Source organism: Oryx dammah, unplaced genomic scaffold, assembly GCF_014754425.2.
Source record: "Oryx dammah isolate SB20612 unplaced genomic scaffold, SCBI_Odam_1.1 HiC_scaffold_28, whole genome shotgun sequence".
NCBI lineage: Eukaryota > Metazoa > Chordata > Mammalia > Artiodactyla > Bovidae > Oryx > Oryx dammah.
In genome coordinates, this window is record NW_024070212.1 from 110,967,736 (window position 1) to 110,984,449 (window position 16,714).

Below are 16,714 nucleotides of genomic sequence, written 5' to 3' on the forward strand. Positions count from 1 at the left end.
GTGCTGCCCCCTCTTCGGAGCTCTGGTTTGGCAGGGAGGGGGGTGGTCTCCGTTCCCAGACCCCTGGACCTGGACTCCGTGGGGCTGTCACTGTGCTGCCTGCCCTTTCCTTTGAGGCTCCCCAAGCTGGCTCTGGCCCTGTCTGCCCGGGGCTGGGCATCTTTGGCCTCACCTGCTGTGGCCAGTGTGCTGTCCCTGGCAGGGTGCAGGGCCTCCCTCGTGGCCAGGGCAGGTGACCTCACGCTGCATCGTGCGTAGGGAGGACCGGCAACCATCCCCATATGCGTGTCGTGCTCGGCGGTTGAAGGCTGTCAGGCACCCTGTGTCTCAGGAGCCTCCTGAGCCCTGAGCTGGTGAGGGCGGTTTGTGTAGGAGGCTCTGGGTGGGAACTCCAGGAGGACAGCAGGGCCTGAGCCGGCGGGAGGGGTCCCCGGGGAGTGGCAGGTGAGGGGGTGTAGGCTGAGTGGCAGTGGTGGTGGTTTGAGGGCCACAGTGGACGTCCTGGCGCCTGTCTGGACGGGACTTAGAGCCATGGCAGGTGCTGTCAGGGGCAAGGAGGTGAGCTCGGCGCTGGGGACGTGCTGTTGTGGGTGGAGAGCAGGCGAGGGATCACAGCCTGATTCTTGGGGGCTCAGGTATCGCCACTCAGGGCGGGACCGTGGTCATCGCTGTGAAGGTGGGAGGTGACAGAGGGCTGACGGTCAGGTGTGTTGGCAGGTGGGGGAGGAGCTTTCTGTCAGGTTGGGGAGACCCTCTGGCTGCTGCCTTCTGAGCTCAGCCCTCACACGCTCACTGGACGGGGCCCGCTGATGCCATGTCCTCCCACCCTGTCTCAGTGCCAGCTTGGGGTGCTGCCACTCGGCACAGGGAATGACCTGGCTCGCGTGCTGGGCTGGGGCTCGGCCTGCGATGACGACACCCAGCTCCCACAGATCCTGGAGAAGCTGGAGAGAGCCAGCACCAAGATGCTGGACAGGTGAGTGCGCCGCACGCAGCCCCTCAGCCCGCTGTTCTTAGCTGGGGCCCTGGGAAACCGCAAGCCTTTTGCAGTTACTTGTTAAAAAAGAAAATTCCACCTCTCTGAGCAGGACTCCTTTCTTCTGATGGGCTTTATCTGGCGATCAGACTAGGGAAGCGCTGATGAGCAGAAGGGGTTGGGACTGTGCTCTCGGGTGGCCAGGTCTCACCAGCCAGGCCCGGTCCTCTGGCCCTCAGAGCGGGAGGCGACCCCGCCCCCTGCGGCCACTGCAGCCTCACCTGTCACCCTTCCTCCTCGTCACAGAGTTGAGCCGCCCCGGGTTCCCAGAAGCATTGGAGTTTGGGGTTACTGCCCTCCACGTGTTTAGAAATGCTTGGGCATCCTTCCCGAGCAAGCTGCTCTGAGCGCCGAGCTCCCATGTGAACTCCCAGACCACAGCCCATGGGACTTGAGGAGATGCCCCGTTCTTTCAGAGGGTCCCGCACTGCTGTGAGCAGGTGTAGTCTCAAACACGCTGGGCCACCTCTGCTGTTCCTGCCCCCCACCTCCGGAGACTATGAAACGCCCGGAGCGCTGAGCCAGCTGCCTGCCGAGTGGCTTAGCTGTGCAGAGCCCGCCCAGCGGGTTGTGACATTTGTTCTCAGCTAAGCGAGGAGCCAGCTCGGGACCTGGGGCGGGGGTGGGGGGTGGGGGTCGATACAGGCTGACAGACACAGTTAAAGTTGTCATAGGATCTCGTCCCCCGTGCCGGCCGTGAGACGGGGAGGTGGGGAGGCCTGGGGCCGGAGCCGACCGGCTGAGCCTCTGTGTGTGTGCAGGTGGAGCGTCATGGCCTATGAGACCAAACTGCCCCGGCCGGTCTCCTCCTCCACCGTCACTGAAGACCTGAGCGAGGGCTCCGAGGTATCGCCATGTGCTCGCCCTGGCCCCTCCCTGCTTTGCCTCCCTCGCCCCCCGGCCCCCGCCAGAAATGCCCTGCTCCAGGTTAGCCCCTTGCCGGCGCAGGACCCCCTGAGGTGGGCCCGAGTCCCATGGACTCTGCCCCGTAGGACTCCGGGTCGACCCGCCCGCACTCCGCCCACCCAGGCCCCTCCTCCGTGTCCTGCCCTTGCAGTCAGTCTGTGCTAGTTCGGTGCTGAGCTCTTCTTTCACTTTGTGGTGGGTTTCAGGAGTTAGAGGTTCCCTCAGGGCCCAGACTCTGCTGAGACTGGGCAGCTCAGGTGCACAGCTGTGCTCAGGCCTCCAAGCGAGCCCCTGGCCGAGCAGGCAGAGGGGCTGTGCCAGGGGCTGTCTGCCTGCCCCGAGGGTCAGGGGAGGCCAACCCTGGTCTCCCGGCCACACCTGCCTGGGCTGCCGGGACCTGTCCTGCGAGCAGAGAACGTACAGTTAAGAGCAGGCGCGTACGTGGGCAAACCCTAAAGGTTGACCCTCCGGCCGATAGTAAAGGGCTTGACATGCACGGGGAGAGCCCCCGCTTTTGCAGGCAGGGGTGGGAGGTGAGGAGGGTGATTGACATCCAGGGATGACGGGGGCCTGGCCTGGGCCAGGGTCCCACCCGACAGAAACGTGGGGAACCTCGGCCACAGGCCCGCGCCACTCGGGAGGAGCCGGGGTGCAGGAGTGCAGCCCGGAGCAGTCTGTTAGGATTCTCGGTTTGTCAGCTGTGTGTGAAGGGAGGCGGGCTGGGCCGCGGGCAGGGGTGGCGCTCCTGGCCTGAGAGTGACGGCTGCCTGCCCCCCGTGCTGACTGCAGGTGCGGCAGATTCTCTTCTACGAAGACTCGGTCGCGGCCCACCTCTCCAAGATCCTGACCTCCGACCAGCACTCCGTGGTGATCTCGTCGGCCAAGTGAGCACCTGGCAGCCTGGGGCGCCGGGGGTCCCCATGGGACAGCCCCTCTGAAGCCTCCATCTCCTCCCGCAGAGTGCTCTGTGAGACTGTGAAGGACTTCGTGGCACGGGTTGGGAAGGCCTACGAGAAGACCACCGAGAGCTCGGAGGAGTCGGAGGTCATGGCCAAGAAGGTGGGTCCTGGGCCCTCGGGGGCAGGGGCCGTCGGAGCGGGGCGGCACACCTCCACTCCTGCCTCCATTCCCCGCCCAGTGCTCCGTCCTCAAGGAGAAGCTGGACTCCCTGCTCAAGACCTTGGATGACGAGTCCCAGGCCTCGTCCTCCCTGCCCACGCCGCCCCCCACCATCGCCGAGGAGGCAGAGGATGGGGACGGGGCGGGCGGTGGCTGCGGCTCGGGCTCCACGGGGGCCCGCGCCGTGGGCTCGGCCTGCCCCGCCCGGCCCCAGATATTCCGGCCTCGCGAGCAGCTCATGCTGAGGGCCAACAGCCTGAAGAAGGCCATCCGCCAGATCATAGAGCACACAGAGAAAGGTAGCCGGGCATGGGCCCCAGCCTGGGGGGCAGGGGCGGGCACTCCTGGTGAGAGACAGGGGGCCCACCATGTAGGCCAGAGCCACTCCCAACTGCCTAATGCGGGTCAGCACCCCTTCCTCGGGGCCTGTGCCCGAGAGAGAGACCTTGAGTGGACGCCGGCGCCTTGGGGGCACTCCTGGCTGGTGGAAGGCCCTCCATAGTGCCGGGTGTCAGGGGCTCCACTCCCTGTGAGGGCCTCGCCTGTGGTCACTCTCCAGACCTTGGCCTTGTCCAGTGAGAGGGGGGCTGCCCCCGGGGCTGGGGGGGTCTGTGTCCAGGAGGGAAGGGACCCAGGCCAGAGGTGGTGGATGAAGCCATAGGATGGAAGGAGAGGCTGGGACGGGGTTGGAGGGTGGGTGAGCCGGGGCGGTGGTCAGAAAGGCAAGGGAGCGTGTGTGTCGTGCTGTCCGAGGCAGGCACGGGCCTCAGGTGAGGGGCCCGGGGCCTGAACAGGCAGTAGGCCCTGGTGTCCAGGCCGCGCTGCTGATTCCCCGCGACCGGCTGGTGCAGGGAGAGACACACCTGCCCAGGATTAGAGGCTCACATGGTGCCTCGCTCCTTTTCTCTGACTGCGTTTGCTAAGCTTCAAAGAGAAGGCTGTAAAACCACCTTGACCTGTAAACCTCACCCTGACCCTGAGGTCCCTCCCAGCGAGTTTTTCCCTGTCCTCTGTTTGTCTCTCCTCTCATCACCCTTGGAAACTATCTCGCACCTTTCCCTCTCTCGTTAGACCCATCTCACTGAGCAGATCACCCTGCTCCTTGCGGTGAGACTAGTGAGGTCATGACCTCGCTCCCTGCTCCGGCCTGGGCACGGCTCCCTCCTCTCGGCCCCTCCAGGCTGCACAGACCTTCACTTGTCACTCTCTCCCCGCCCCCATCTCTTCCAGCCTTGGCCCACCTCCCCAGCCTGTTGGCATGAGTGCCCGGGTGCCCCCGTGTGCCAGGGCCGGGGAGACAGAGGGTCGGGTCAGAGCTTCGGGCCTGAGCCTTCGGCCGAGACTAGGGTGAGGGCGGTGAGGCCAGTCCGTGTGCCCTGGTGGCAGCTGTGGGTCAGCTTCCACATGCTCAGCCGCCACCTTGCTTTGCGCAGCTGTGGACGAGCAGAACGCTCAAACCCAGGAGCAGGAGGGCTTCATCCTTGGCCTCTCTGAGTCGGAGAAGAAGGACCTGAAGTCGGACGACAGAGCAGGCCACGGCGAGGGCCACAGCACCTCTAAGGGCCGGAGCCTCCGCAGAGGTACAGGGCCCTCTTGTTTACCGATGCTCGGAAGCGTGATAGGCTTTCTCGTGGTTGCTGTGGCTGTGTGGAGGTGTGAAGAGTCTCGAACTGGCCACCTGTTTGGCGAACTACCTGATGCGTGCGGCTTACCTGCTGCAGGCCCAGCAGGACCCTGAGCTGGGAGGGGCCTTGCTGCTGGGGCCCATGCTTCCCTCCGAACCTCCCTGAACCTCTGGCCCAGCAGGTCCTAACTGAGGGCTTGGGGCCTCCAGGCGGCAGCCGGCCACACAGACTGCCCTCTGGGGACCCTTAGCCACCTGGAACAGCCCCGCCTCTGTGGCCCCCCAGTGTACAGTATTATGAGCCACCAGGAGAGCCTGCCCCGGAGTTTCCTCGCCCCCATTCCCGTGCGGAACTGCCCTCTGCCTGGGCCCAGACCCCGGCCTGACCGTGGTTGGGGCTGGCCCCTCTGCCCCCACTGGGGCCCATGTCTGGGGGGCGTCCGAGCCCCGTGGCCTCTCTCCTTGGCTGACCGCTGCGTGTGGCCGCTGCTTGCCTGGCTTGGCCCGTCCTTGGGCCCCCTCCCTGACAAAGCTTGCTGGAAGCTCAGTGGCCTGTCTCCTGTCCTGTCTGACAGTGTCCAAGTCTCCCTGCGAGAAGCTGATAAGCAAAGGGAGCTTGTCGCCAGGTGGTTCTGCGTCTCTGCCTCCGCAGTCGGGAAGCCGGGATGGCCTGCCAGCGCTGAACACGAAGATCTTGTTCCCGAGTGAGTGTCCCCCGGGTGGGCCAGGCTCCCCAGCCCCTCAGAGCGGCCCACGTGTCTGGGGGGCGGGGGGCCGCAGGCCAGGCGCTAGCCTGCCAGCAGCTGTTGCAGTGCCTGGCGTGGGTCTGTGGGCTCAGCGAGACCAGGTCCCTGCACTCCAGGAGTTCACAAGTCCGTGGGCAGGACAGGTAGAGTTCAGGGTTCTGTCGTGGCTCTGTGAAAAGTGCCCTGGTGTATTACACAGGGCAGACAGCTCCCAGGTCGCTGCCTGGAGTCCCAGGCAGAAGTCGTTGAGGAGGTGATGCCCGAGCTGGGTGCTGAGGGATAAATAGGAGCTGGGCTGAGTGAAAAGGGAGGGCCGGCAGGGGATGGTGGAGAGCCAGTGGTCACCCCGTTGTTCCCAGCTTGACCCACAGCTGGCCACCAGGAGGGTCGGGCTGCCCCTGCCTGCATTGAGCCCACAATCGCATTGTCACGTTAGGGCAGCCCCTGCTACTGCTTCTCGGGGCGGGGGAACACTGTGTTCTCAGTATGGAGGAGTGATCTGAGGGGTTGAAAGCGTTGCGAGGACTCCCATAACTCGCTTCCGGTAGCTTTCTGGGCCTCCTGGGCCAGGCTGAGCACACGCTGCTCATATAAGTGGTTTGGCAGTTTTTAGGTGAGTCAGTTCAGTTCAGTTCAGTTCAGTCACTCAGTCGTGTCCGACTCTGCGACCCCATGAATCACAGCACGCCAGGCCTCCCTTGTCCATCACCATCTCCTGGAGTTCACTCAGACTCATGTCCATCGAGTCCGTGATGCCATCCAGCCATCTCATCCTTGGTCGTCCCCTTCTCCTCCTGCCCCCAATCCCTCCCAGCATCAGAGTCTTTTCCAGTGAGTCAACTCTTCGCATGAGGTGGCCAAAGTACTGGAGTTTCAGCTTTAGCATCATTCCCTCCCAAGAAATCCCAGGGTTGATCTTCAGAATGGACTGGTTGGATCTCCTTGCAGTCCAAGGGACTCTCAAGAGTCTTCTCCAACACCACAGTTCAAAAGCATCAATTCTTCGGTGCTCAGCCTTCTTCACAGTCCAACTCTCACATCCATACATGACCACAGGAAAAACCATAAAATTCTAGAAGTTCTGGGGACAAGAGGATGAGACAGATTTGGTTGATAAGCAGCAAAGATGTTACTGGACAGCATGGTCTGGCAGAATGTCCCAAAGCAGGGCTCTGTCTGAGCTTTACTGTTCATGACATAAGCTTGAAAAGATTGGAGCAGGTATCTGAGGGCTCTGGTCACCTGGAGGATTCTTTGGTGTGCAACTTTTCCTCATGGATTTAGCCTTAAAAGTTGAGTGACTGGCCCAATCCTAAGACTAGTTGCAGCGGAGATCACTTTGGTGGAGTTTCTTGGCTTTAGTGACAGCTGTCTTTATAAACTCTTTTCTAATGGGTCATAGGTTACCACCCAGTATTTATTTTTGTTCTGCCAGTGTGGGTTTAGGAGAGTGGTTTTTGACCTGAGACTATTAATTGTCAAAGTTTGGACATCTTTACGTGGTGTTTTAGAAGTGTCTTATTAGGATAACGTTCTCTGAAGAACGTGATCGTCACCCTCTTGAATCAAGGGCCCCCAGCCAGTGTGGTCTCCTCCCGTTCTCTCCCCAGCAGATGTTCGCGCCGGGATGTCTGGTACGCTGCCTGGAGGCTCAGTCATCAGCCGATTACTAATTAACGCCGATCCCTTTAACTCTGAACCAGAAAACCTGTGAGTATGGGGTAAACCAAGCGGGCATGTTGTTAGCTGAATGCTGGTGTGTAGAAGTCTGACTCGGAAATAACTTGAGAAATTTGTGAGCAGTTGACCAGTTGATCCTTTTCCAGCTACTGTCGGCCAGTAAGGAAAATCCAGAAAGGGTGAGGCTGCAGGGGTGGAGGATGGCTGGAACTTCTGGAAAGGGAGGTGGCCGTGCTCACGCGTTTCTGGCTTCCGAACGTGCTGGCATGCTGAGGCTTCGGCAGGTTCAGAGACTCTGAGATTCAGAGGCCAAGACGGGCTGTGCCGTGTTCTTGGTTGTCCTCTCTGGGGTCCTGGCTGGCCCTGCGTGGGCACCACCTCCTGACCGCATTGCGTCACCTTCCTTGTGGGTCTGCTGCGCCCCGGTCCATGCAGGTCCCAGGCTGGACGCCCCTCCTCGCTCTTCCCGGGAGATGCTGTCCTGGGTTTGGACTCTGCCTGCCGTGGGCCCTGTCCTCTGCCCAGCGTCTAAAGGCAGCACAGGCTTTTGTGCAGCTTGTCCTTGTGTGTATAGAGGCCATTGCGGGACACGTGGCCTTTTGAAGGCCCTAGGTTTCCCTTTCAGCCAGCTGATAGCAGGTTCTGGGCAGCCAGGGCTGGTGGCAGGGGATGGAAGAGTGCCCACACGTGTGTCTGGTGTGGTGAGCAGAGTTAGTGCGGCCGCTGTCAGGAGAGTCGGGCGTGGCCTCCAAACCCAGAGTTTCCATGTGGCTCGGCAGGTCCCTTCCTGGGGTGACTCCCAGGAAAAGCGAAACAGAGACACAGCCACACCGAAGCGTGGGTGCGCGTGTCCACAAGTCAGGGCTCAAAAGTGAAACAGCCCAGATGGGCTGTTGCTGGCTGAGGTGCCGCACTGGACTAGCCCGGTGCCCATGGCGTACAGGCGCGCTCGGTGACGGGGACAGATGCTGCGCGCATGTCAGTCCGTTCCTGGGAGCCGTCCGGACCTGCAGCACCACAGGGCAGGAAGCCGGCAATGCTTCTGGGGCCCACGGCTCACGGGTGCGGGCTTCATTTTGGGGACGAGCTGCTCTGACGTTGGTTGTAGTGACTGTGAGTCCATGCAAGGCATTATTGGGTTGGGCCTTTTAAATGGGTAGATTTTATGATGTGTGAATTGCCTCTTGGTCACACTGTCCCCTGCCTTCCAAAAGCTAAGTTTTGTCCTCAGGAAGAAACACTCAGAGGCCGGTCCGCAGGGCTGTTCTAATTGGCCTGAACCCCTCTTCGCAGAGAGTATTACACGGAGAAGTGTGTCATGAACAATTACTTCGGCATCGGCCTGGACGCGAAGATCTCCCTGGACTTTAATAACAAGCGTGACGAGCACCCAGAGAAGTGCAGGTGGGTGCGGCCCCCGTGCATGCCTGTCCTGACGTGGGCTCTGGGTTCCCCCTCTGGCCGTGGGGTTATTTCTGGAGCGCGGAGCACTTGGGCAGAGCCCAGACCCGGAGCCTGAGCGCCTCACTCTAAGGCAGGCGCGCCTGTCCATGTATTGTGGCCACAGCAGCGGGCAGCCACGGGTTGCCTGCAGGAGGGGTCAGGGTTCGCCCACCTCTCAGGCTCTCGAGCAGGGGCAGCCCCGAGGGGTGCTCAGGCTCTCCCCCTAAATCACCATGTGCTTGCTCCCCCCAGCCGAGGGAGGAGGGCGAGTGGTGTCTCCCTCCCCACGGTGGCCATCAGCTGGCGGGGGACCATTAGAGGAGCTGGTGTGGAATCTGGGGGAGAATAGCCGTCGATGCAGAGGAAAACCAGAACCAGTCATGAGAACTCGAAACCCTGGGAGCCCTGGGGCTCAAGTGTTGGAAACAGGCTCAGACGTGCCCAGGGGCTCCCCGACCACCCAGTGCATAATGGAGCCCCCATCACGTGAAAAGGCCCTCGTCAGTGCAGACAGCTGGAGAGGCATTATTGGAATGTGTGTCGTTTAGCAGAACAAAGCAGGTGAAGGAGCAAGGCCTCATAGAGCATGGTTTTTAGAACCTGGGAATCCTGACATAACCTTGCCTGAGTTTGCATGTTTGAGAAGACCTACTGAGAAGCTGCCATTTCTACAAATCTAGTCTGAAGAAGTAGGGGAAGGTTGGCAAAGGGGCGTTTTACCAAGGGCCACAGCCGGGCGCGCTACAGAGCCCGGGAGTGTGGGCAGGAGGTGACCCATCAGAGGTGTTGATTCAGCGACCGCTGTGGGAGGTGCCCCGATGTGGTCATTCATGCTCAGGACCCGGGGCGGCGCCCTCCACGGAGGTGAAGCGCAGGTTTCCACTGTCTCAGCTGTAAGTCAGGTTCCTGGGAAGGACTGGGAACACACGCTGGAGCGTTTCCCAGCAGCGCTGACACGCAGGAATTACGAGTGCACCTCTGTGCTTCCCTGCACTTCCCAAGTTTGACTCCGTGGGAAAGAGCCTGCTGCTGGGAAAGACTGAAGGCAGGAGGAGAAGGGGGCGACAGAGGATGAGACGGTCTGATGGCATCACCGACTCAGTGGACATGAGTTTGTGCAAACTCCAGGAGATGGTGAAGGACAGGGAAGCCTGGCGGGCTGCAGTCTGTGGGGTCAGAGTCAGACGTGACTGAGAGACTGAACAACAAACGTAATTTTATAGCTAGAAAAAGTAATTTGCACATTTTTCGTGAGGCTCTGTGATGTCTTACCTTTCAGGATAGGCTTACTTCTTGGGAGCATTAGTTTTGAAAAGTAGAATTTCGCGCCTCTCTTCGCTTGTCTCCCACGGGTGTGTCACAGGCGCGCCCCCCCCTTGCCTCGCACGGTCGCTGCGGGGCACGCGCGCCTGGTGTGACACTGCCGGCTGGCCGTGTGCTTTCCTCCCCAGGAGTCGGACCAAGAACATGATGTGGTACGGAGTCCTGGGCACCAGAGAGCTGCTGCACAGAACCTACAAGAACCTGGAGCAGAAGGTCCTACTGGAGGTGCGTGGGCGACACCCCCAGCCCTGCCCCTGAGCAGCGCGGCCCGCAGTGGGCACCGGGGAGGACGCCCCGCCTGACACCTGCTCTCTCTCCTCTCCTCTCCCGCGTCCCCCCCCGCAGTGCGACGGGCGCCCCATCCCCCTCCCCAGTCTGCAGGGAATTGCAGTCCTCAACATCCCCAGCTACGCCGGAGGGACCAACTTCTGGGGGGGCACCAAGGAGGATGATGTACGTACGGGGTTTCCGGGTGGCACGGGGCTGGGCGGGGGATGATAGAGTGGCCAGAAAGGTGGCCCCTCTGGGAGCTGAGGCGGAGCCTCCCACTCGGGGTGCTGTGTGGACGGGCCGGGGGCCGGACGGGGCAGTGCCCTCGTGCTGGCCGCAGGGGTGCAGTGGAGAGTGAGACAGCCCCCCAGCCCCCAGTAGGGCAGGTGTGGTCACAGGTGTGGCCTGGAGTCTGGGTCAGACCTGCCCTGGGGGTCATCTGGGAAGGCGTCCAGCGGGAGGGGAAATCTTGCATGGAGGCCTGAGGCTGTCTTGGGGTTGGACAGGTCAGGTCGCTGTCGGGGAGGGGGCATGCTCTCCGATGGCATGCACCCTGGGCGGAGCACAGAGAGGTCTGAGGAGCCAGGGAGGAGTTTGGGATTTATGCTGCGGGGCCACAGACGGGTGTTAACCGGGGCCCTCCCTTAGTGCACGGCAGCTGATGGGACAGCTAATGCAGACTGCCCTCGTGGCCCGTGCTGGTCCCGCTTGTCAGCACGGTGCCCAGGGTCACAGCCCTCGTGAGACCCTGGAGGAATGTACCGGTGTCAGCCTCGTTTCACAGAAGCGGGAACCCAGGAAGAGAGGCAGTCATGTGCCCTAGGCCCCGCGTGTGTGAGGGGCAGGCAGGCCTGCCACCGATCCAGGCTGCTGCCTTCCGGGTCTGGAGTGGAGGCCCCTCCACAGCGTGCCCCCAGCAGCTCCCTGTTGTGGGCCCGTCTGGCTTTTAGCACTCGATCCAGGCCGCTGCCTTTCCGGGTCTGGAGTGGAGACCCTTCCTCAGTGTGCCCCCAGCAGCTCCCTGTCGTGGGCCCGTCTGGCTTTCAGCACAGCAGTCCCCAGAGAGAGGCAGCTGTGTGTGTGGGGTTGGGGGTGGGGGGGTCTTCAGGCCAGGAGCAGAGGTCAGCTCTGACGCCAGCCCTTGCAGACCTTCACAGCCCCATCATTTGACGACAAGATCTTGGAGGTGGTCGCGGTGTTCGGCAGCATGCAGATGGCCGTCTCCCGGGTCATAAAGCTGCAACATCACCGGATTGCCCAGGTACTGGCCGCGGTCCTGGAGGCGGGAGGGGCCTGGCCCAGACCCGTGCTCCCGAGGCAGGGGGGCATCTGCGTGCAGAGCGGCCTCCCGGGCCAGAGCCCATTCTTGTCTGCTGTGTTTGACCTCTGAAAAATGCTTTCCAAACCTGGGCTGGCTTGCTCCCCAGAACCCCCCTGGCCCTCTGTGGGGTCTCCTCCTGCTGTGGTGGGGTGAGCCGAGGTGGGCCTGGCTGCCTGTGGCCCGGCCCTGCTGCTCTCAGGAGCCTCAGCCCGAGTCCAGGAGCGAGGCCGAGTGTGTGTCCACTGGCCTTTCTGAGGCCCGGCTCAGGGGAGACGGGGCGGGTCCCCCTTGGGAGGTTCTGGTGACGGGCTGGGAAGGGTCTGTCTGTCTGGGCAGTGGGGAGGGCCATGTTTTTTGCACAGAGACGGGTGCTCATGCTGCCTTGAGCCCCAGTCCCTTCTGTCCCACCATGGGCTGCATGGATGTCACAGTTTTAATCGTTCATCAACATTTTCTGTTGAAAAGAGGAGCCCTTGGTGGGAATTGGCCCCGTTCCGGGTGTGTCCCCATGTGCCCAGGGACCCAACAGCTCTGGGTGGTTGCGTGACCCCGCCCGAGGCCTGGTGCTGGCTTCTGAGCACCGAGTTCCCCACAGGGCGGTAGTCAGGGACGCGGGGTGCCCCGGGTGCAGGGCGGCGGGGCGGGGCTCCAGGAGCTGTGCCCCAGGCGGGGGTGCCCTGAGCCCGGAAGCCCTGGAGGTCAGCGAGGTGCTCCAGCGCCCGGTGTGTTTGCAGTGTCGCACAGTGAAGATCTCCATCCTGGGCGACGAGGGCGTGCCCGTGCAGGTGGACGGCGAGGCCTGGGTCCAGCCCCCGGGGTACATCCGCATTGTCCACAAGAACCGTGCGCAGACCCTCACCAGGGACCGGGTAAGACGGCCCCCATCCCGGGGGACCTGGTGCCTGAGCGCTCGGTTCCAGGAATTGACGCAGTTCTCCCCCAGATTAAGTGAGCGGGCCTGGGGTTCCTAGGACCGTGCCCTCTTCCCCAGAGTAAACAGGCATCTGCGTCCCCGTTCGGGACTGTTCACGAGTGTCCAGCAGCGTTGGCTGTTGGACGTGCGCTTGTGCCAGCGTGTGTAACCCTGGTTCTGTGTCCTAGGCCTTCGAGAACACCCTCAAGTCCTGGGAGGACAAGCAGAAGTGCGAGCTGCCCCGGGCCCCGTCTTTCTCCCTGCACCCGGGGATCCTGTCCGAGGAGGAGGCCACCCAGATGGACCAGTTTGGGCAGGCGGCGGGTGCCCTCATCCACAGGTGGGCGCCCCCTCCTTCCGCGGTCAGCTCCCCCAGCGAGGCCCCAGATCGGCGCGGGGCCGCGGGCATCGAGACACTCCTCCTGCGTGTTCCGTGCCGTCTCCTCCGTCACGGGGCCTGGCCAGCCAAGCTCTGCTCACCCTGCACTTTGTGGTTGTCACTGATGGTCTTGTAGACATTACTTGGGGCTTAAGGACATGCGAGCCTCAAACCCACAGGCGTTTTCAGGGCCAGCTACATGGACTGTAAAGCCGTCCTGGATTCCTAAGAACAGTCCACTTACTGCCTCCTTCACTTGATGCCGAAGAGCAGGCTTGCGGTTAGGAAGCAAACCTTGTAAATATTAAAGGAAAAAAAAGCAGCCAAAGGTGCTTCCTTCTCCTCTCAGCCCCCAGAGCCACAGTGGACCTTCCCGCACGGCGGTCACTGCTCTGCCTGCTGCCCGGCCCCCGCCGTGTCCAGCCCCCTCACTTCGGCACGGTCGCAGCAGCCTGGTGGCCTGTGCCTGCAGCTGTCACATTCCTGGACCCCCCGGCCGCCTTGGCTCTGTCTTTGGACCCTATTCCCCTCCCCGCCCCCCTCCTGAGGCTGCATGCAGGTGTGGTGCTCCCCCCAACGGGCCTCTCCTCCCTTCCTGGCTCTCTCCTCCTCTGCTTCCTACTCTGGAGGTTTCACAAGACCTCCATCCTCTTTGGGGGCACTCACCTCCTTGGGTGAGTCTCCGGAAAAGCTCGGAAGTTTGTCGTCAGATCTCCCGGTTAAGGCCTCCCCTGCCGTCGGTCAGGAGGTGACGGGCCTGCCACCGTGTCTGTCTCTCCAGCATCCGGGAGCTAGCACAGTCCCACCAGGACGTGGAGCAGGAGCTCGCCCACGCTGTCAACGCCAGCTCCAAGTCCATGGACCGAGTGTACGGCAAGCCCAGAGCCACAGAGGTGCCTGCGCCCTCCTGCCCCCACCCCCTGCCCCCGCCAGCCCTTGGGCCGTCTCCATGGTTCTGTTCTGGTTCCTCTCAGGGGCTGAGCTGCAGCCTCGTCCTGGAGATGGTGAATAACGTCCGAGCCCTGCGCAGCGAGACAGAGCTGCTGCTCGCAGGCAGGCTGGCCCTGGTAAGCTGGGGGTCCGACCCGCGGCACACACATAGGCAGCACGGCTCTGTGCGGGGCTCCCGACCGTGAGGGTTCCTCAGAGGGCCCTGCCCTGACCCTGCAATGATGCTCAGACCCTCTGGCCCATCTCGCCACATCCACTCCAGGGTGTCAGGGCCTCACTGTGTCGTGCACAGCCCTCTGTCCTCAGGGCCTACGGGTATGCGGACGCCTCTGACCTTGTCCCCAGCACTCAGACCCGGCCGCCCCTCCTCACTCAGCCCCGGGGAGGCACTCAGCTGGACTTCTGTCAAATTGCAGAAGCCAGAACAGGGCAGACCTCAGAGTGCCCGGCCAGCCTTCTTGTAAGAAACGAAGATGTGGAAGGTCAGGGAGGTGAAGTCACTGCAGAATTGCCCCAGGAGTCCAGTCCGTACTCTACTCTCATTCCAAGCTTCCACGCTGTCCTGACGTTCACGCAGCCGCCTCTGCACCCCACATGCTTTCTGCGCTCTGGTGCAGGCGGTCTGGTCTCCCCTTGAGAGAGGGTCCCAAGGAAGCTGATGCAGGTGACCTGTGAGCCCTGCCTATGCGATTTTCAGGCGAGCTTGGTTTGCCCCATTGCTTATGAGAGGAGAGTTTAATTCTCTCGCTTGGCGCTACTTACAAGCGGAGGTTCTGAGTTTGGCCCTTGAGGATTGCTCTGTGACTCCGTTTCCTGGCAAGCTTTTAGAAGAGCTTTCTGAGAGTGGCCTGGGCCTGGGCAGGCTCTCTGTCTGCGTGGGCCCTGCGGCCCCGCCCTGCTGGTAACCGCTGTGTCTCCTCCTTCCGTCTCTCTGTCCCTGGAGCAGCAGTTGGATCCCCCTCAGAAGGAGCGGCTCACGGCTGCCCTCACCGAGATGGACCAACAGCTCAGGAAGCTGGCGGACACGCCCTGGCTGTGCCAGCCCGTGGAGCCTGGTGACGAAGAGGTATGTGGGTCTCGGGCTTCAGCACGGTGTCCCTGGACATGGGGCTGCCCCTTCTGTGCCCAAGTCCCTGTGTGGCTTCGGGGTGAAGATGGTGTTGGTCCTGCAGCCCCTGATCTGACCCCCGGTAAACACGCGTCTCTGTTGAAATGCCTTCAGGGCATGGAGGCCCACTTTGGCAGGTAGGAACGATCTGGGAACTGCTGTCGAGAATGACCCTGGACTACTGGGACACTGTTGCCCTCAGAAACAGAACTGTGGGATGGCCAGGGGCCAGGTAGAGAGAAGGCCGAGCCTGACCCCACTGTGCTCCCCCAGCGTGGAGGCACGCTGCCAGGCTGACCTGCGGATTGCTGGGCGTCTGTCGGCAGGGTCGGGGCGCCGTGTTCCACTCCCGGTCACACTTGTCTGTTACGTGTGTTTAGGGAGCTCAGCTTGCATGGGCCTTACAGCTGAGATATCGGGGGCCTGGGTGCGCCCCGGGGCCGTGCCTCCTGCAGCAGGCGAGGTGGCCGCGGGCCCAGGAGAGGTGCTCGCTGGGTGTGGTTTGGGGGCAACACCTGGACGGAGGCCAGCCCGAGAGGCTGTCCTCCCTAGGGTAGAGCAGGGGTGGCAGGAGAGAGTTCACATGGTGAAGGACGGCTGGGCACCGAACACTTGGCCCCCTGCTGTGGGCTTCGCTTGTTAGAACCGTGGGCCAAGGCACGGGCCAGCAGTGCAGAGCTCCTCACACACGTGCAGGCATCTTGTTGACAAGGGCACACCCCGCGTGGAAAACTGACCAGGGCCTCTCAGCTGAGAAGCACAACTCGGCAGCGTAAGGATGAGGACTCTGGTTTAGAGGGCCCGGCCAGCCTTGTCAAAATGTGTTAAATAGTTAGCTATAAATATGATAAAAGTTCCAAAGAAAATACGCAGCTGCAGCCTAGCCTGTGATTCGTGCAGTATGGGCAGTGGCGGGGGGAGCAGGGAAGGAGGGCTTGGACAGAGGAGGGAGAGTGCTTTAAATGCCTTCTCCCGTGGTGGAAGGAGGAGAAAGACGCTCTTGACATTAATAATTTGAGGAAGGTCAGCAGTTCTGTTTTAAAAACCTAAAAATAGTTTTAAAGGGGTGTGTGTGTATGTTAGTTGCTCAGTCGTGTCTGACTCTTTGCGACCCTGTGGACTGCAGCCCGCCAGGCTCCTCTGTCCATGGGATTCTCCAGGCAAGAACACTGGAATGGGTTGCCATTGTCTTCTCCAAGTTTTAAAGGTAGTTTCTGGTAAAATTGAAAAGATTTATGTCTTTCTGAATCACTACAAAACACAAAAACAAAACATCATCCCTCTTGTAAAAGAAGATAAAGGAACTAGTAAAGATGGAGCTAACAGCATAAAAATAGAAAATAATCTATCTTCTCCTTTTAAAAGCAAATTATTCTTTAGATTGTGTTAAAAAAAAATCTGACCAAATACTGATCACAGGAACCCAGTTTTCTCTTCTGTATACTCAATGAAAAATTATGACCCAGAAAGAGTAAAAATAAAGCAGTTTCAAGAAAATGATAAACAATGCAAGGTAACAATATTAATATAAAAATAGAATTGCATACCTAAGGCAAAAAGTGATAGAAGATCACTTTATTTTGGTAAAAACTAACAATCATATTGTTATATACCACATAATTCTGAAATAAACTCTGATTAAAGTAATGATAAAATCATATGCTAATATAGCATTTACATGAGTTAAAGTATGTTGTTTATTTGCCAATGGATGAAATTTTTTCCTAATACTTCTTTTTGTTATTTTAACTTAATTTCACTGTTCAAAGGCAGTTGTTTGTATATAACCAGTCCTTTGAAATTTATTGACACTAACTTTATGGCCCAACAGATCGTCAGTTTTTACAAATGTTCCTTGTATGCAGTTGTATTTTTTACATCATTAAGCCCTCACT

The 16,714-nt window shown here is 60.5% G+C and overlaps 1 protein-coding gene across 4 annotated transcripts in view; it reads left to right on the forward strand.

The window, feature by feature from the left end:
- Positions 1-16,714, forward strand: part of DGKD (diacylglycerol kinase delta) — a 77,599-nt gene that overhangs the window by 52,868 nt on the left and 8,017 nt on the right. For 2 of the 4 annotated variants that reach the window (XM_040231802.1, XM_040231800.1), the window contains 17 exons: positions 837-976; positions 1,798-1,882; positions 2,732-2,826; positions 2,902-3,001; positions 3,081-3,360; positions 4,495-4,641; positions 5,261-5,389; positions 7,045-7,141; positions 8,405-8,515; positions 10,006-10,102; positions 10,223-10,330; positions 11,295-11,408; positions 12,203-12,337; positions 12,570-12,721; positions 13,542-13,653; positions 13,735-13,827; positions 14,658-14,777. In XM_040231802.1, the coding sequence (XP_040087736.1) occupies positions 837-976; positions 1,798-1,882; positions 2,732-2,826; positions 2,902-3,001; positions 3,081-3,360; positions 4,495-4,641; positions 5,261-5,389; positions 7,045-7,141; positions 8,405-8,515; positions 10,006-10,102; positions 10,223-10,330; positions 11,295-11,408; positions 12,203-12,337; positions 12,570-12,721; positions 13,542-13,653; positions 13,735-13,827; positions 14,658-14,777 (2,115 nt within the window). Of the gene's footprint in view, positions 1-836; positions 977-1,797; positions 1,883-2,731; positions 2,827-2,901; positions 3,002-3,080; positions 3,361-4,494; positions 4,642-5,260; positions 5,390-7,041; positions 7,142-8,404; positions 8,516-10,005; positions 10,103-10,222; positions 10,331-11,294; positions 11,409-12,202; positions 12,338-12,569; positions 12,722-13,541; positions 13,654-13,734; positions 13,828-14,657; positions 14,778-16,714 lie in introns of those variants that run through there. The other 2 variants (XM_040231799.1, XM_040231801.1) reach the window with 2 other exon arrangements.